Below are 20987 nucleotides of genomic sequence, written 5' to 3' on the forward strand. Positions count from 1 at the left end.
GATTCTGGTCAAGGGCATGTACCTTGGTTGCGGGCACATCCCCAGGGTGGAGTGTGCAGGAGGCAGCTGATCAATGTTTCTCTCTCATCGATGTTTCTAACTATCCCTCTCCCTTCCCGCTGTAAAAAAATCAATAAAATATATTTAAATAAAACAACTATTATCTAAAACCTTTTGAGGGTCATTATATCTGTGTACTTCAATAAACACTAAGAGAGTTCCCTTTTTACTACATAGTCCAGGATGCATGACATACTTTCCTACCAGCTTTTCTCAATATTGATAGTTTAATATTTTCAGCAGGTTCAAGTACTTCCAAGAATTACTTACTATGTTATAATAGCTTAGATAGTACTTAGAATGCCAATGTTAAATTTGGTCAATAGAGAATGATCTAAGAATAATTTTACCCTATAATTTCCTCAGGTACTCCCTACGATATTTTCAACAGTATCTGCTTTGTTTTATGACAAAATTTCTAATAAAAAAAACAAAGCAAATAGCAGCACTGATCACTAAGTCAAGAGAACAGAGAGCCTAAACCGGTTTGGCTCAGTGGATAGAGCGTCGGCCTGCAGACTGAAAGGTCCCAGGTTCGATTCCGGTCAGGGGCATGTACCTGGGTTGCAGGCACATCCCCCGTGGGGGATGCGCAGGAGGCGGCTGATCGATGTTTCTCTCTCATCGATGTTTCTGACTCTCTATCTCTCTCCCTTCCTCTCTGTAAAAAATCAATAAAATATATTTAAAAAAAAAAAAAAGAGAACAGAGAAAGAAATTACTTATCCTAGTATGTACTCTGTGCCAATTACTACATTTCCTACCCAGTAGGAAAGCTAACTAACAATGTTCATTTTAAGCAATAGTAAAGAAGTTTAAAGAAGCTTATTAAAGTAGTTAGGATTGGCCCTAGCCAATTTGGCTAAATGGATAGAGGGTCGACCTGTGGACTAAAGGGTCCAGGGTTCGATTCTAGTCAAGGGCACATGCCCAGGTTGTGGGCTTGATCCCCAGTAGGAGGCGTGTAGGAGGCAGCCGATCAATGATTCTCTCTCATCACTGATATTTCAATCTCTCTCTCCCTTTCCCTTCCTCTCTGAAATCAATAAATATATACTTTAAAAAGAAAACACTTAGTATTGTTCTGATTAGATATCATTTCACACTTTAAAATCTCATCAGCCCTAAATCTGGCAAGTAGATGGAAAATTTCAAAAGAAAAAAAAAGACACTAAAACAATCCACTCACAACAGCATCAAAAGACTTGTGCATCACTTCATGTAAACCTGATACATGATGATAGTCTAGATTTCACAAAGCAGGTAAGATAGGAGTGTCCCTTTACTTTACCAAAGGATTCTTTACAGAGAAAAGCAGTTCAACATAAGATTTCTTTAAATATAGGTTTCTTTAAGGAATTTCAAATATTATTATTCCATTTACAAAAATTAGATATATACAACTTTTTTCTGGTTAAATAACACACATGAATCTATGTAACACAAGCCTAAGCAACCGTTACGGTGGAACGACCAGAATGACCGGTCGCTATGATGCGCACTGACCACCAGGGGGCAGACACTCAAGCAGGAGCTGCCCCCTGGTGGTCAGTGCGCTCCCACAGGGAGAGCACTGCTCAGCCAGAAGCCAGGCTCATGCCTGGCAAGCGCAGCGGCGGTGGCGAGAGCCTCTCCCACCTCCACAGCAGCACTAAAGAGAAGTGAGCCAAGAGGTAAGGAGCAGCGAGTAGATGGGCGGTAAGGAGCGAGGGATCCTGGATTGCAAGAGGGATGTCTGACTGCTGGCTTAGGCCTGATCTCCTGGGAGACCAGGAGTTCGATCTCTCACTATAATGTGCGCTGGCCACCAGGGGCAGTTCAGAATCAAGAAAGGCTGGCAGCCGGGAGCTGGGGGAGGCCCTGCCAGCAGCCAGAAGGCCCCAATCAGCCCTGATCGCCGACCAGGCCTAGGAACCCTGGCCATGCATGAATTTCGTGCACTGGGCCTCTAGTAGTTATATCCTATCTAATAATAGACAAACATGCCTCCCATTGGCTAATCAGCAGGATATGCAAATTAACCACCAACAAAGATGGCGGTTAATTTGCATACGTAGGCTCCACTGGAAGCCTGACGGCCCCGGGCTGGTGGAGCAGCAAGGCCTGAGGTTTCCTGGGCCAGCGGAGCAGCAAGGCTTCACGGCTCCAGGGCTGGTGGAGCAGCGAGGCCTCACAGCCCCGGGATTGGCGGAGCAGCGAAGCCTGACATTTCCGGGGCCGGCTCCGGCCAGAACTTGGCCAGAGTAAAGGTCTGGGCCCCAGGTGCCGGAGGAAAACCGGTGCCAGCAGCCAGGGGAAAGGAAGGCCTATTGCACGAATCTCTTCGTGCAACAGGCCTCTAGTATATATATATATGTGTGTGTGTGTGTGTGTGTGTGTGTGTGTGTGTGTGTGTGTGTGTGTATCAGCACTTACATAATGGACAGTGTCACTACGGTCTGGATGAACTGAAGAGTACAACTCCTCTTTATGCAGGCCATAGTCAGATTTTTATTTAAACTCATTCAATGACACTAGAGAATACTTTGATAAAATAGTCGTTCTTAACCAGTTTTTTGAATTGCAAAACCATATGTCAATCTGGTATAGACCCTCTTCATCAGAAATGAGTTAATAATACCACCTACCCAAAACTTTACAGTAAATTTCAGGGGATTCACAGATGCATCAGAAACCCATATACAGAGGAATCTTTTACTAAATATCACTCTAAAAATCTTTATAAATGTTACACAAATTATTTTCACATCTGAGCTAAAATACCTCTCCCCAAACTTTAGATAACTAAATCAGATTAAGTATTCTTTCCAGAGTTGTTATGTTTCAAATTATACAATTATTCTTCCCAGAGTTGTTATGGCTATGAACACATCTCATTTTAAACAAATTTTTATTAGTTTTCATTTTCCAAAGAATACATTTCTTAAAAGATTTAATGATAGTCTATAAATAATCAAACATTTTAAACAAATTTTAACATTTCAATCATTTAATTGAGTTTTTAAAGCTCACTATGTAGCAGAATTTAAATGAAGCTAGAGAAAAAATGAACCTACAGAAAACTAGAACAACATGCATTACACTTAATATTTATAATGTCCAAATTATACTACTGAATGACTATGTCATTTAACAAAGGGCAAAAAATAAGTTTTACATACTTTGACTGTATTCGGTAATTCAACAAGCTCAATTATATTTTCAATCAAGTCAATAAATAAGTAGATTATATATTTTACATTTATGAGCTATTATATCCTCAATGAAATCTAATATTCTGAAGAACTTTGCCTAAATCAGCATTAAAAAAAGAGTTCTCCAAAGAAATTAACTCACCCAAGTTGTGAATAATTGCTTGCAGATTTTGCTAGTTTTGTCATTGACCTGAAGTACGCCTCTTCTATTGTGGCTCTATTAAATAAAATTTCCCCCAAAAAATAAATAAATAAATAAAATTTCCATATTATAATATTTCCTTTAATTACCAAACACATAGCAAAATTATCAAAATACAATTAAAACTGTAGAAACAAAAAGATAATTCCAAGTATATGCTAAAAATAAGTATGTGGTCATGAATTTCTGGCCCTTTGTGCACATCTACTTAAAGAATTAATCTGGTATAGAACTAAAATAATTTATATCACCAGAAAACTTACATGAAGTCACCACTCTTTTTACCTTTAGTACCAATAGTTATTTAAACAGGAAATGCAAGAGTGCTGCTTCTTGTATTTTTATCTCTCTATGTAAACTGATTCAGTGTGAAAGTCATTTGTTTTTAATACCTACTTAGTGTACTTAATATAGTTTATTTTCAACATTGTGATTTCATTATTATACACATTTACTAGAACAAGAGATTAATAACTCTTTTGCATAATACTAAATATTAATTATTAGCATGTCTGAAATCCTGAACTTCAAGGTTTAATCTATTTTGTGATTAAATCTAAAACACAAACAAGTATTCCCTACTGTAATACTGTCTTATATAACTACTGTTAAGCTTATAGGATTTTAGGCTTTAAAAAAAAGATCACCCCTAGCTGCTTTGCTCAGTGGATAGAGCGTTGGCCTGCAGACTAAAGGGTCGTGGGTTCCATTCTGGTCACGGGCACATACACGGGTTACGGGCTCAATCCCCGGTGTGGGGCATGCAGGAGGCAGCCGATCAGTGATTCTTTCTCATCATTGATGTTTCTCTCTCTCCCTCTCCTGTGCTTTCTGAAATCAATAAAAATATATTAAAAAAAAAAAAGATCAACCAAAGCCATTAAAAGCATGAGGTAAAAAAATTTTTCCCATAGACACATAACCTACATATACAACATATGAGACAGTATTTGTTGTATATATTGGCCTTCTTCACACTACAAAACTTTAAGTTCCATCTTACCTCTGTAATTACCCTGTCCCTTCTCAATCTGTGCTACCCTTAACAGCGGAACAGCCTACAACCACCACTGCCCTTCCATTTACTTTGATAGGTACTTTGATAGGTTGAACTAACTTCCTGCTTTTAATGTTCAAATCCAGATCTCCACACTGCTCTTGCATCAAATCATGTTTAATATCTTAATGCCTCAAGCATAACTCTACTTAAAATATCTTGAGCACCTCAAACTCAGATTATCCAAACTAAGCTTATCTCCAAACTCTTCCCCTACCCCACACCCATAACAGGCCAACAAAAAGGAACTATTCACAGTATCTGCCTCTCACTGTTGGCATTGTGACTGTTTTTTGCTCCTTAACTTTTTTATCCTTTTAATAAACTATATTACATAGGTAGTACTTTGATCATCTAAAAAGTTAATACAGAAAGAAATATTAGTATCTTAATGGATAAGTTTTAACAGCAAGAAATAAGAAGTGGTTCAATTTCCAGAAATAATGAATTGATACAAAATCCTCCCAATAAGGAAAACTAGAAAAACACAGAGGAAGAGGTGTGTGACTAAAAGGCATCCGAGAACTAAAGAGACAGTTAAGAATCAGTGGGCCAAGATCCAAGAGAAGAATATCCAGAGAAGTGAGTCAGACATGTAGGGCAGCTTTTCCCTTGGGGGCATCTACAAGAGGCAGGTAAGACTAAGTGGAACAGTGCTTTTCACAGCCTCACAGGGCAAGGGAGACACAACTATAGACTGAGACCTGCCAAGGTGGGAATTATGGGAAATTCCAAATCCTTCAAATTGAGACTTCAAGAGTAAGGATGAACCATAAATAAGCAAAACCTCAAAGGGACTGCAACCCATATCTTTTCAAATCCTGATACTGGATCCTACATGATGTTTATACACATTCATAAAACCACAGGCACATCCTATATCAGTGATGGCGAACCTATGACACGCATGTCAGAGGTGACAGGCAAACTCATTTTTTTGGTTGATTTTTCTTTGCTAAATGGCATTTAAATATATAAAATAAATATCAAAAATATAAGTCTTTGTTTTACTATGGTTGCAAATATCAAAAAATTTCTAAATGTGACACGGCACCAGAGTTAAGTTGGGGTTTTTCAAAATGCTAACACCCCGAGCTCAAAAGGCTTGCCATCACTGTCCTATATAATATCCTATATAATAAGGAGCTAATATGCTAATTAGACTGAATAGCAGAACGACCTTCCGGACAAAGCCGGGGCTGTGAGGGCTGGCCAAGGCAGCCAGGGCTCTGAAAGCTGAGCCTCTTACATGAATTTCATGCATCGGGCCTCTAGTAGGAGACAAGACATGATTAACAAAACCCAACAGGAACAAACTGGCAGTGTTCTAAAAGCTGAGATTAAAAAACTTAGACCTTATGAGTTTATGTATTATGTTTAAGGAGATAGTAGATTAAATCAAAAATTTCCATAGAGAACTAGAAATTATTTTTTAAAAGTGGAGGAAACCAGCTCTGTCTGCCATCTAAAGATACAGAGAGATGGTAGTGATCTGCAAGCTGGGAAGAGAGCTCCCACCAGATACCAAAACCTGTTATAACATAGAGTTTGGACTTGCCAGACTCCAGAACTGTTGAGAAAATAAATTTCTGCTGTTTAAAAAAAAAAGTGGAGGAAACCATAGCAGATTTGAACAAAGATATAAATTCCATATCTGAAAAAAGTTATGTCAATGAATGAGGTTTAACAGCAAATTCAATACACTGTAACACTGTAGGGAGAATTAGTAAATTAGAAGACAGGTGAGAATAATCTCCTGGAATAAAGTTAAAAGAGACAAAAGAATGTAAAAACAAAGGAAAAGAACACAGCAAAAGAGTCTAACATTTGTGTAAAAAGGGAATGGATGTGTCAGAAGAAATGTCTATAGAGATAAAAATGTGGAGTATTTTCCAAAATTGACAAGATATCAAACCATAGATCCATGTAGCCCAACGAACCTTGAGAGGATAAATAAAACGGTATCTGCACCTAGTCACACACTAGTAAAACTGGAGAAAATCAATGACAAAAAAGTAAACCGTAAAACTATAAAACTCTCAGAGGATAACACAGGAGAAAACCTATCTGATCTTGGGTATAGTGATGTCTTTTTAGATATAACACCAAAGACATGACCTGTGAAAGAAATCATTATTAAGGTGGACTTCATTAAAATGTAAACTTCTTTTTTTTTTTTATTAGTTAAGGTATTACAAATGTGTCCTCATTCCCCCCATTAACCCCCAACCCCCCCCCCCGCCCCACCCCTAAAAATGTAAACTTCTACTCTTTGAAAGATAATGTCAAGAAAATGAGAAGAGCCCTGGCTGGTTTGGTTCAGTGGAGCATTGGAAAATTCTTTATCCTATACATATGCATACTCTATGACCTGGCAATTCTACTTCAGGGTATACAACTAATATAAATATATATGTGTATATGTACACCAAGACATATGTGCAAGAATATTCAAAGCACCCTAGCCGGTTTGGCTCAGTGAATAGAGTGTCAGCCTGCGAACTGAGGGTCCTGGGTTCAATTCCGGTCAAGGGCACATGCCCAGGTTGTGGGCTCGATCCCCAGTGGAAGGCATGCAGAAGGTAGCCTATCAATGATTCTCTCTCATCACTGATGTTTCTATCTCTCTCTCCTTCTCCCTTTCTCTCTGAAATAAAAAAAAAATATTTTTTAAAAAAGAATATTCAAAGCAATATTATCTACAAGAGCAAAAAACTGAAAACAATCCAAATTTCTGTAAACAGTGACAATTACATTTTGACATATTTATACAATTTGAGAGAGAAGTATCGATGTGATAGAGACACGTGTATTGGTTGCCTCTCACACAGGCTCTGGCCAGTCCTGTACTTTCTTTCTCATTAACTCTTTCAAGAAATATGAGTATCTAGATGTGCGTCCAAAGTACATGCCCTTGACTGGAATCAAACCCGGACCCTTTGGTCTGTGGGCCAACACTCTATTCACTGAGCCGAACAGGCTAGGGCTCAAAATAATTATACTGAGTCAAAGTATCAGACAACAGAATATATCTTGCATGATTCAATTTATACTGATAATACAAACTAATCTAAGTGTCAGAAGCAAATGTAGGGTTAAAAAAAAAAGGAAATGAGTGGTTGCTTAGGGATGGTGGGAAGGGACAGGAGGGAGGAATTACAAAGAGGATGATGAGTATGTTCATTGCCATGATTATGGTAATTTCATGAGTGTATGGTTATGTCAAAATGTATCAGATTATATGATTTAACTATATACAGTATATTGTATGTCAGTTATACTTCAATAAAGCTATTGAAAGAAAGGAGGAAGAAAAAAGTCTGAATGGCTGACTTAGGAAGTTATTTAACCTTTATTGGGCCCCTAGTAAATAAATTATCAGTTTTGTTCTTTTTTAAATGTGTTTTTATTGCTTTAGAGAAAGAAGGGGGTGGGGGAGAGAGGGAGGGAGGGAAAGAAATGGGGAGGGGGAGGGCGGGGAGAGAAACATCAATGTGAGAGAGAAATATCAGTTGCCTCCCGTACCCACCCCGAGGCTAGGGATTGAATCCACAACCCATACCAGTGACCTTTTGGTGCACGGGACAACACTAAACCAACTGAGCTACACTGGCCAAGACAGCTTATCAGTTCTGAGAGTTAAATGAGATAATGTATGCAAAATCCTTAGTGCATAGTACTTTCTTTCTCATTAACTCTTTCAAGAAATATGAGTATCTAGATGTACAAGGCTCTGTGCTAGGTGCTGGGGCACAAAATACTATATACTGTTCCCTTTATAGGGGAACAAAACAAAAAAACAAGTAACAAAAATGAATAATCAAAAATTTTATAAATACTAGAAAAAGCTATATGATGTTGAGAAAGATTATAATAGGTGCTTTTACCTAGTCAAGACATTAATAAAAGGATTCCTGGCAAAATGAGCACAATTCTGAGCTCTAAAAAATAAGTAGGTATTAACTAAGTGGAAACAGGAATAAGCATGTACAAAGCCTGGACTAGAAGAAGCCTGTCAATAATATGGCCAATGTCCATGGAGAGGAAAGAGTAGACTGGTGTAACCTAAAATCTGAAAAGCAGTTTCAGGTCAGACTATGCAGGCGTACCTTAAGAGCAACAGGAAGCCTTTGAAATGGTTTAAACTGGAGAAGTAACAAACTGATCTGTAGTTTTTAAAAAGTACTCCAATTATAGTGCAGAGAATAAATTGCAGGATAACAAGAATGAATGTAGATAGACCAGTCAGAGGCTATCACTGCAGTTCAGGCAACAACAATGGATTAGATTATAATATCATCTTGGATTAGGATAATGAAGTTACAGGTTCATTCTATCAAAAAATGTTTACTGGACTTCCGGTCAAGATGGCGGGTAGGTAAATGCAGTACTCACCTCCTCCCACAACCACAGCAAAATTAAAGTAAACGACAGAAAAACCATCATTCAGAACCACCTGAAATCAGACTGAAGGAAAGTCCTACAACTAGGGATTCAGAGACTGGCAAGAGGGGTGGAATGGACCTTGGTTCGAATCTTGGCCTCACCTGGACACCTCCAAGGCCAGCACATAGCAGCTATCTGCATATTACTTTGTTACTCATGTGGGGTGGCACCGGGCAGAAAAAAAGGCAGCGGCTGACCTTGGCCTGTACCTCCAAGAAGGCTCCAGAGCCAGCCCACCCAGTGGACAGCCTCAGACCACATCGAAACATCAACACCCAACCATATCCACAGGTGACACACTCAAGGGGCAGATTCAATGAGCGCCAGGGCCCCACTGAAGTAAATCCTGCTCTGTGGGGTGGGCACCTGCACAGCTCCAATCCTTACAGCTGACCTGCCAGGGGGTAAATCCCTCTCACTGATGTGCCAACAGCAATCAAGGCTCAACTACAAGAGTAGGGTGTAAACAGCCCACATAGGGAGGGAAGTGCACCTCAAGTGCCCAGCTTGGGTGACAGGGAGGCTGTGTCACGGGGCCCTACAGAACACCTACTCCATTAGGCCACTCTACCATATCTGGGAGATATAGCAGCTCTATCTAATACATCGAAGCAAACACAGGGAGGCTTCCAAAATTAGGAGACAAACATGTCCCAAATCAAAGAGCAGAACAGAACTCCAGAAAATAACTAAACAAAATGGAAATAAGCAATCTCCTAGATCAGTGGTCGGCAAACTCATTAGTCAACAGAGCCAAATATCAACAGTGCAACGATTGAAATTTCTTTTGAGAGCCAAATTTTTTAAACTTAAACTATATAGGTAGGTACATTGTTATTAACTTAATTAGGGTAATCCTAAGGCTTAGGAAGACACACTCAAGGGGCCAAAGAGCCACATGTGGCTCACGAGCCTGAGTTTGCTGACCACGGTCCTAGATGAAGAGTTCAAAACACTCGTTACAAGGATGCACAATGAACTTAGTGAGAGTTTCAACAGCATAAAAAGGAACAGTCAGAAATGAAGGATACACTGTCCTGGCCGGTGTGCTCAGTTAGTTGGAGCATCACCCCATACACCAAAAGGTGGCAGGTTCAATTCCCGGTCAGGGCACATACCCAGGTTGCAGGTTCAATCCCCCAGGTGGGGCACGTGAGTATGGCAACCAATCAATGTTTCTCTTTACATCTATATTTTTTTCTCTCTCCCTTCCTCTCCCTAAAAATAAATAAAGAAAAATAATTATTATTTTTAAAAAATAGAAATGAAGGGTACACTAACTGAAATGAAGAATAATTTACAGGGAATCAACATTAGAGTAGATGAAGCCAAGAATCAAATAGTGATCTGAATCATAAGGAAGCAAAAACACCCAATCAGAACAGTGAAAAAGAAAAAAGAATCCAAAAAAATGAAGACAGTGTAAGGAAACCTCTGGGACAATTACAAGCGTACCAACCAACATTCACATCATGCAGGTGCCAGAAGGATAAGAGAACGAGCGAGAAATTGAAAACCTATTTGAAAAAATAATGACAGAAAACTTCCCTAACCTGGTGAAGGAAATAGACATACAAGTCAGGAAGCACAGAGGCCCAAACAAGATGAAACCAAAGAGGCACATACCACGTCACATCAAAATTAAAATGCAAAAGGTTAAAGACAAAGAGAGAATTTTAAAAGCAGCAAGAGAAGAGCAGTTAGTTACCTACAAAGTAGCTCCCATAGACTGTCAGCTGATTTCTCAACACAAATTTTGTAGGCCAGAAGGGAGTGGCAAGAAATTCTCAAAGTGATGAAAGCCAGCATGGCTCAGTAGTTGGGCACTGACCTATGAGCCAAGAGGTTCGATTCCCGGTCAGGGCACATGCTCGGGTTGTGGGCTCGATCCCCAGTATGGAGCTTGCAAGAGGCAGCTGATCAATGATTCTCTCTCATCATTGATGTTTCTATCCCTCTCTCCCTCTCCCTTCCTCTCTAAAATCAATAAAAATATATTTTAAACAATAAAATAAATGAAAAAGCAGAAGAGAAACAGACTCATAGATACATAGAACATTTTGATGGCTGCCAGATGGAAGGGGGTTGAGGAAATGGGTTGTTACAGAATAGTCATAGAAATGTATAATACAGCACACAGAATATAGGTAATAATATAATAACTATGCATGGTGTCAAATGGGTGTGAGATTTATCAGGGTGATCACTTAGTGAGTTATGTAATGTTTAATCACTGGGGTGCAGACCAGGCTAATATAATAATGTGTATCAACTGTAATTGAAAAATGAAAATTATTTTTAAAAAATATATTTATTGAGGGCGTACTAAAGAGGCAAGCACTCCCCCAAGCGCAGGAAATAGAGTAATAAGCAAAAACAACACACACAAAAAAACCCTACTCTTATGAGATTTATATTCTAAGATAGACAAATAAATAAGTAAAATGTTGCTTCTATTAGATGGCTTAAGTTTTATGAAGAAAAATAAAGCAGGGAAGGGGGCGTGGAAGGAGGGGTTGTCTCACTGCTCACAGAATCATAAAGGGATTAGAGTCTAGGCAAAGAGATGGCCCAGGAGTCCTGGACTTCTTATGGTTACTGATATAGACAGGGTTAAAAGGCATGACTACTGCCTAATGGTATCAAGGTAGTTATAGTAGTGATGCAAGTGTTGGTGCAAAAGGCAGGCTAGGGGACATGTCAGAGATGCAGAGTTCTGGGGCCTCTCCTTTACACCTGCCAATGATGACATAGAAGCCAGAGAGGGATAGCTTTATCCATAGTATTTAGAGCTTTTGGGCTCCCTCTTAACTCCAGTAGGTGGAAGCCATAAGAGGATTGGTGTTACATAAAAAGTTTGTTCTCCATTTTCAGTTAACTGTATGAAGACAGAAGTTGTATCTTTACCACTATACACCCAGAATCCAAAGAAGGGTCTGACACACAGCAGACATTAGATATATATTGTTGAAAGAATAAATGAAGTACTGTATCTAAAGGCATATATCCCTCTATAATCAAGGTAAAGACTTTAAATGTATTCATATAAAAATCATCAAGTGGGCCCAACTACAAAACAACTTTAATCAAATAAAATTATAATGATTTTTAATAGTTTCTAAATTAACTAGTATATTATAAAGTCTTAAAGGTAATCATATTTTGTAATTTTGCAGAATTTAAAAATACATACTTAGGGCCTCTTTAAAAATAAAAGTTATAATAATAATTAAACTACAACAGAGGTGGGGAACCTTTTTTCTGCCAAGGGCCATTTGGATATTTATAACATCATTCGCAGGCCAAACTATCAACTTAAAAATTTGCCTGCTATATTTGGTCAAACATTTAATTAACTCATCCCTAATGCTTTGGCAGGGCCACACCAAATGATTTCTCAAGCCTTATACAACCCGCAGGCTGAACATTCCCCATCCCTTAACTACAAGTTCAGAAAACGTAGTCTTTTCAAATTATTTTAGTATGTTTTCTTTACTGACATGTTTATTTAAAGAAATTGTAATATTTTATTCTTCAAAGTTCCTCAATTTTTCTATTGTATCACCTTGCTAGCACATTCAATGAAAAATATTTTCAGGCAGTGATATATAAATCAGTTTAACAATGCAAATTAGAGCCACTATTTAGCCCTCAGTGTGTAGATCACAGATAACCATTTCTTAAAAGTATAACTATAGTATACTTTTAACAACTGTACTTGAATACAATCAAAATTTTCTCATTTATATTCTAAAATTTAACTTGTAATAAATTGTTAAATGACATGAAAAAATACATACCTTTCTCTTACAAAATCTGCTAGCTCTTTTGTCGATATCTGTCCATGTTTCATATTATGGTAAAGAACATCAAAGCCACTATTTTTTTCCCCCTACAATTTAAAAATATTTTTAGTTTAATAAAAAAAAAGAGAGAGAGAGATCAAAATAACATTAACAAATATGCAATTCTAACAGTCAGGTAAGCTATCTTTCCTAAATGTAACCATTGTAGCTCACTGTAAGATTTTAAACTGTATCAAATGGATATTGTAAGGTTTCATAAAGTTTATATTTATTACATACTAGAGACCCAGTGCATGGATTCGTGCACCCGTGGGGTCCCTCAGCCTGGCCTGCACCCTCTCCCAATCCAGGATCCCTCACGGGATGTCGGACTGCCGCAGGCCTGCGGAAATCAGGCCAAAACCAGCAGTCCGACATCCCCCAAGGGATGTTGTAGTGTGTGAAGGGGCAGGCGGCCAGGGAGGAGCCCAAGCCCAGGTTGGGCCACGCTGCTCCCACTCATCCCAGCACCACTGCACCTGCTGCTGCCGCTGCTCAGTAACCTCACTGAGCAGCGCTCCTGCTGTGGGAGTGCACTGATCACCAGGGGGCAGCTCCTACATTGAGCGTCTGCCCCCTGGTGGTCAGTGCACGTCATGGCGACCAGTCGACCGGTCATTCAGTCATTTGGTCGCTTAGGCTTTTATGTACATAGATGCAATCATGTATATATGCATTCTATAATCACTCATAAGGGTATATTAATGAAACTAAGTCTGAAATTTTAAGGAATAATATGTAGTATAATTTAGAAAAGATAACCATGGACCTCTTTAAATACATTACTAAATACCAAAATTCAATTCCTTGAATAGGCATTAAGGGATCCCTAATTATTTAACACAGCGATTTTCAATCAGTGTACTGCAAGAATTTCTAAAACATACAATACTTGACTATTTAGTCAGGAGAACTGACCTCTTTTCCCTTATATCATCAAATAAAATTTAAAAAATGACAACAGCCAATACAACAAAAGCCGTCCAGTGTGAATGAATCAAAATTACACCTATTTTTTGGCAGACCCACAAAAAATATATTTTTTGGTGTGCTGCAGAATTTTAGTAGTTTATGTGTGCCATCAGATAAAAAGGTTGAAAATCACTAATTTAACTCAAAAGTCTGTACTTCAAAATTACTAAATCTTGACATCTTAGGCAAGTCAGCATATTACTAGTCATATAAGCATTGAGTACAAGCTACTTTATAATTGCTAATATGAGTCTTTCAGTAAACTTAAACAATTTGAGAAGTGAGAAAGTAGATAAAATTTTAAAAAGAGCATTAACAGTCTATTAGCTAGTCCTCAACTAATGGGAAATTAAGAGAACCAGACCACTACACAATCCTACAAAACCTTTAGTTATTTAATCCAATAAATGCTAAGTTAGCTAGTCATGGCAAAGAAAACATTAGAAATATCAATGTTATAGGTGAAGTAAAAGACTATCAATAAACCAAGCTCAACAACTCTCTTCACAAATGTCAGTGTTACTTTTCTTCAGTGAAAATAAAGAATGGAACCTATTTACTGGAAATAAAAAGCAATATCATAAGCAAGTGCTATGCAACCTGAAACCTAATTTTTCCAAAGTTTGCCAAAAACAGGAAACATATTATAGGAACTTCCAGTTATGTTGACGTGATCCCTAATAAACTTGTCAACTAATATACCAAGTAATTAGTTTGCCATTCATACAATTAAAATGTCATATTTGAATACCGGGTGCTGTAAGCTTTAAAAAAAAAAAAAGCTATATTCATAAGGAGATAATATCCTTAACATTATGAATAGCCACTTTCAATTTTCAGGAAGAATGTAACATTAGCCCTAGTCGGTTTGGCTCAAGGGATAGCATGTGGGCCCGCAGACTGAAGGGTCCCAGGTGCAATTCTGCTCAAGGGCAAGGCACATACCTCAGTTGCAGGCTCGACTCCTGGCCCTGGTCATAAACTACAGTCTCTTATGAATCCAAACATATCCATTTAGCTTCTACAACTTTTTCATGTTTAAGATAAATATAAAGTTTATTATCTAACTCTAGTTTTTACTTTCCCTGGCTTTTGCATGCAAATTTATTCCAGCCAAAATAAGAACATTTTTTGAAATAACCATTATCACTAGTCTATAGCAAGTGAAAATAACATCACGCAGATTAGTAAATAAAGTTACAAATAATAACAGGCCTGAAAATTCTGATGGATTCATCCCATTATCTGACTGTAATATAGAAATTACAAATGATTAGAGGACCCACCAACTCTCATAATATGAATCCTGAAAGAAACAAACCTGAAATCTAAAACCTTAAAATCCAAAGTCTAAAGCTCTTATGCCCCAAATTTCTCGCCTAACATACCTACTACTTCTCATTTGCAAATAATTCTAACAAGTCCAGGTTATCTGAGTTCCCAAAGTGTATTATGCATATTTAAAGGCAAAAATGGAAAAGAGCTGAGAGTGAAGGGCTATTTAAACCAGCACCCAGACCTAGCTGGTTTACCTCAGTGGACAGAGTGTCAGCCTATGGACTGAAGGGTCCCAGGTTCGATTCTGATCAAGGGCACATGCCCAGGTTGTGGGCTCGATCCCCAAGGTTGTTTGAACTAAAGAAAAAGAGAAGTTGGGAGATTCCCTTTTTCTCTTGAAGAGTAGTTTTGCTTGGTTTTGTCTTTTCTTAACAAATTGGTTCTTGCTACCTCAATTTCTGAAAATTGGTATCTTCCTAATAAAAGCAATATATTTTTAAATTTCAGTTTGAAATAGCTGTAGATTTATAGGAAATGGCTGAAAAATGTACAGGAAGGTTTTATATATAAGCAAGATTTTGTTTTCTAAATTGGTCAAATCTTATTCAGTTAGAAAAGTCAGCTTTCCCTAACAGTTGAATATGGTTGCTATTTATGTTCATTGGTAACAGATGACTGCAGAAATCATAATGACCCATTCTTCTATGGAGGCCTGATACTGCAAATTGGATTGAATTAAAAAGGAAGGTGCAAAACAGTATCCCTAATCGAATTTCATTTTCTCTGAAAAAAATAACATGTTGTATATACGGGGTTGGGCAAAAGTAGGTTTATAGTTGTGAGTGTGCAAAACGCAGTTTAATCTTGAATTATTATTTATTAACTATTTTATTATTTTCCATATGAACAACTGTAAACCTCTGCCCCACCTTGTACTTATACAAAACGAGTCTAAAAGCATATACAGCAAACTATTAACAGCAAATTATTTCTGGAAAGTGGAATAATGAGCATAGACTAACTTTCCAATAAAAAATAAACCAAGTCTTCAATATATAAGAGTTAAGAGCTATCATGACAGTTTTAAAATGCAATTTTCTTCCAAGTACACCACAACTATTGATATCAAATTTTGCTTATCAATGAGTTTTTTTCCTTCTGCTCAAATTTTTAAATTATTCCTTTTTTACAACAGTTTTATTGAGATATAATTCACACACCATATAATTCACCCATTTAAAATCTGTACACTGTAATAACTTTTAGGATATTTATAGAGTTGTGCAACCATCACCACAATCATTGTTAGAACATTATTGTCACCCACCCAAGCAAACAAAAAACCCCCATAACCAAATACAGGCATACCTCAGAGATACTGTGTGTTCAGTTCCAGACCATCGCAACAAACTGAGTATCGCAAAAAAAAACAAGTCGTAAGCTTTATGCTGGTGGAGGGATTTGCCTCCAATTTATAAAAAACACAACATCTGTGAAGTGCAATAAAGCAAAGCACAAAATGAGGTACACCTGTGACTAGATTTTTAAGAGTATTTACTAATCAATGATGAGCTTCTTTTCAGGTGGTTAATTCATTAGTTTAACAAGTAAATACATATGTCCACAAAGACATCTGTACAAGAATGTTTATAGTAACATTAATCATAATAGCCAAAAGATGGAAACAACCCAAAAGTCCATTACCTGACAAATGAATAAACAAAATGTGATATAGCCTTGAACTAGAATATTATTCAGCCATAAAAGGAATAAAGCTCTGATATATGCAACAACACTGATTAACCCCGAAAACATTATGCTAAGAGAAAAAAGCCAATCACACAAGACCACATACTGTAATGATTCCATTCATTTTAAAAGTCCAGAATAAAAAAATAAAGAGAAAATAGATTAATAGGTTGCTTGGAGGTTGGAAGTAATGTAAGGGATGATAAACGGTACCGGATATCTTTTTGAGGTAATAAAAATGGTTTTAAATCGATGACGGTTGTAAATATTATCAAAATTGACTGTGAATATTACCAACAACCACTGAATTGTATACTTTAATGAGTGGATTACATGACATGTAAAATATAGCTCAATAACATTACCCAAAAAGTTCAGTAAATAATATTATCTTCTTTAATCAATAAATTCTTGCAGAGAAACTTTTCAGTATTAACTGACAAAAACATTAACACCATTGCTGGCCCAAGGAGAACAACTGCTAAGAAGGTTTGCACAAGATAGCATCTTTTATCTGCTCATCTTAATGCACTTTACAAAGAGGTATCACTTTCACAGAACATCCACTACCTTCGACCTGGGGCAAATAAAATTGTCCTATAATCCAATATAAATAAGTTTTAAAAAACTCTGGATAGCCCAGCCAGTGTTATCAGTGGTTGAGCATGGAGGTCAGAGTTTGTTTCCCTGGCAGGGAAGATGCCTGGTTTGTCGGCTTGATCCCGGGGGGGGGGGGGGGGGGGGGGGTGCAAGAGGCAGCTGATCAACAATGATTCTCTCATCATTGTTTCTGTCTCTTTCTCCCTCTCCTTTCCTCCCTGAAATCAATGAAAACATTTTTTTAAATCTTTGTATATTCCTAGTATGAAGTAAAAAGAAAAAGTTTTGCCATCCTTTGAAGATGAAAGTCCAGAATCATACTTCCTCTTACCACACCAATTTAACTAAGACTACTACAGTTAACAGTTTGATGTATTATCAGTCCAGATTCCTTTTCTCATACATATAGTAACATGCTACAATTTAATATGAAAATGAGGTCTACTATGCATATTGTCTTAGACCTAAATTATCATCTGAACTGAAATTTAACTGAAAAGATAACCTAAGTAAGGTCACAAGTCACTGAAAATGTTCAGATTTTTTCCTAGCCTAATACAGTCTACAAGTAAGACATCCTTGAAATATCAAATTAAAAAGTTTAAATAAATCATCAAACTAATTTTAGAAATCCAAAGGCACCTTTATCTTTTTCTGGTTGATTTTATAGCACAACTTTATACCTAAAGTTTTTTAATAGATTATAAAATACAATCTAACATATTTCCACTTGAAAAGAAATGAATATCTCTATTTAAACGGCTATGAAATTCCCATTTTAACTAAAATGGAATTCAAATACCTAGGTTTTAAGAGCCACAAAAATAGTAGAAAAGCATAAAGCTATAAACCCCACAGATTTTTAATTTATTGATTTTAGAGAGAAAAGAAGGGAGAGAAACATCGATTTGTTGTTCCATGTATTTATGCATTCATTGGTTGCTTCTTGTGTGCGCCCTGCTTGGAGAGCAAACCTGCAACACTGGCATATCAGGATGATGCTCTAACCAACTGAGCTACCCAACTAAGCTACTGGCCAGGGTAAACCCCACAGATTATAGTTAATGGTTTGAAACTTTTCTTTCAAAGAATCTTTTAAGGGCAACAGTAAGTTAAACACTTCAATTTTGATGAGTCCAAGAGCTGAAAAGTAGGCAAAAGATAGAGTGTAGACTGTATGAATTAAAAAGTTGATTTTACCCATTTTCTTTTTCAATTAAAAAAATATATATTTGGGGGGGAGGGAAGAGAAAGGTCAGGAGTTACTGTCATGTGAATAACAACAACATGCCGAACCTTCCTCTGAACTCCAGACAGCTTAAATAAATAAATGTCACTTCCTACCTCTCTATATTCTCCTTTTACTCTAGCACTTACCAACATTTATTAGCTAACCTTGGATAAGTCACTGCAAAGTATAGCATTAATACATTTCTGATGGTCTCACTTTATTTGACTTCTCTGAAAAACAAAATAAAACATTTAACCAATTCTGAAGATACTCTTTCTCCTTTGACGAATGGCCCCTCTACAGAAGAATCTTCTAGACCAGCGGTTCTCAACCTGTGGGTCGCGACCCCTTTGGGAGTCGAATGACCCTTTCACAGGGGTCGCCTAAGACCATTGGAAAACACATATATAATTACAAATTGTTTTTGTGATTAATCACTATGCTTTAATTATGTTCAATTTGTAACAATGAAAATACATCCTGCATATCAGATATTTACATTACGATTCATAACAGTAGCAAAATTACAGTTATGAAGTAACAATGAAAATAATTTTATGGTTGGGGGTTACCACAACATGAGGAACTGTATTAAAGGGTCGCGGCATTAGGAAGGTTGAGAACCACTGTTCTAGACACTTTTGATAGGAATTCAACAAATATACGATGACAGCCTTCCAGTACCATTTTTGCCTTAAAAACTGCTAGGAAAAAAAGAATAAAACACATTCAAGCTGTTTTTCACACATGATCACTAAAAGGATTCTGCAGAACTACTGACAAGATATTACTAAAGCAAAAAAAAAAACAACAACAAAAACTGATTATAATATGTAAAATGAACCCAGCCAATGTGGCTCAGTGGTTGGGCATCGACCTATGAACCAGGAGGTCACGGTTGGTTCTTGGTCAGGACATAAGTCCAGGTTGCTGGCTCCGGTTCCTACTGGGGGGCATGCAGGAGGCAGCTGATCAATGATTCTCTTTTATCATTGATGTTTCTATCTCCCTTTCCCACTCCCTTCCTCTCTGAAATCAATAAAAATATTTTTCTAAAAAAATGTATGTAGAATGAGCACTGCTCAGCAGTCAAAACTACTCAGTGCAGGTGCAAAAGTTACTCAAACACATTTGTTGGTTGACTGATGAGTTTTAATTATAACTCACCTCTTCCCAGTTAGTTAAATCCTTAAAGCCATCTAATAAATATTACATATGGATTCTACAAAAATAGCAGATGCAAACAGTTGAGAGATAATTTTCATTTTTATATCTTTCAAATTTTCTGTAATCTGTAAAAAATGTAATTTTCATTACTCTCAAAATGAAAATAATAAAACTTAAGTTCAGCTTTCTCAAAAACTCTTCAAGCTATACTTGCATAGACACTGAAGGCTACCACTTAAACTGGCATCCTGTATACATTAGTACTTAAATCTCAAGTCCTCATAATGCTTAAGTGAAAAAACAAAACTAGAAGTAACCTAAATGTCCAAAAGGACGGGTTTTTTAAAAAAAATTATGGCCTCTCTATTCCACGGAAATCTATGGAGTCACTAAAAACATATTCAAGAATACCTAATCACATGAGAAAAATGCTTGGTATCATTTGAAAATTATAAGATACAAAACTATATAGTATCCCTAACCGGTTTGGCTCAGTGGATAGAGCGTCAACCTGTGGACTCGAGGGTCCCAGGTTCGATCCCGGTCAAGGGCATTTACCTTGGTTGTGGGCACATCCCCAGCAGGGAGTGTGCAGGAGGCAGCTGATCAATGTTTCTCTCTCACTGATGTTTCTAACTCTCTATCCCTCTGCCTTCCTCTCTGTAAAAAATCAATAAAATATATATATATTTTTTAAAGACTTTAAGCCGAACCGGTTTGGCTCAGTGGATGGAGCATCAGCCTGCGGACTGGAGGGTCCCGGGTTCGATTCCGGTCAAGGGCATGTGCCTGGGTTGCGGGCACATCCCCAGTGGGGGATGTGCAGGAGGCAGCTGATCGATGTCTCTCTCATCGATGTTTCTAGCTCTCTATCTCTCTCCCTTCCTCTCTGTAGAAAATCAATGAAATATGTTTTTAAAAAAATAAATAAATAAAAATAAAAGACTTAAAAAAAAAAAACTATATAGTAGAACCCATTTAAAATTTCGTATTTCTAAGTATCTTAGAGGATAGACTCTATCCGATAGAGGGAAAGGCTATAGGTAATTTTTACTTCTGTATTCTTCTGTTTTACCTATCTATATAATAAAACCCTAATATGCAAATCGACCAAACGGCAGAAGACCAGCGGAACGACCAGTCACTATGATGCGCACTGAACAAGGCAGGAGCTGCCCGCTGATGG

General features: G+C 37.3%; 1 protein-coding gene across 6 annotated transcripts in view; it reads right to left on the bottom strand.

The window, feature by feature from the left end:
* Positions 1–20987, bottom strand: part of FCHO2 (FCH and mu domain containing endocytic adaptor 2) — a 117705-nt gene that overhangs the window by 86426 nt on the left and 10292 nt on the right. For 4 of the 6 annotated variants that reach the window (XM_059694350.1, XM_059694349.1, XM_059694353.1 and 1 more), the window contains exon 2: positions 3397–3471. In XM_059694350.1, the coding sequence (XP_059550333.1) occupies positions 3397–3471 (75 nt within the window). Of the gene's footprint in view, positions 1–3396; positions 3472–12759; positions 12852–16422; positions 16446–20987 lie in introns of those variants that run through there. The other 2 variants (XM_059694352.1, XM_059694351.1) reach the window with 2 other exon arrangements.

This window comes from Myotis daubentonii, chromosome 4, assembly GCF_963259705.1.
Source record: "Myotis daubentonii chromosome 4, mMyoDau2.1, whole genome shotgun sequence".
NCBI lineage: Eukaryota > Metazoa > Chordata > Mammalia > Chiroptera > Vespertilionidae > Myotis > Myotis daubentonii.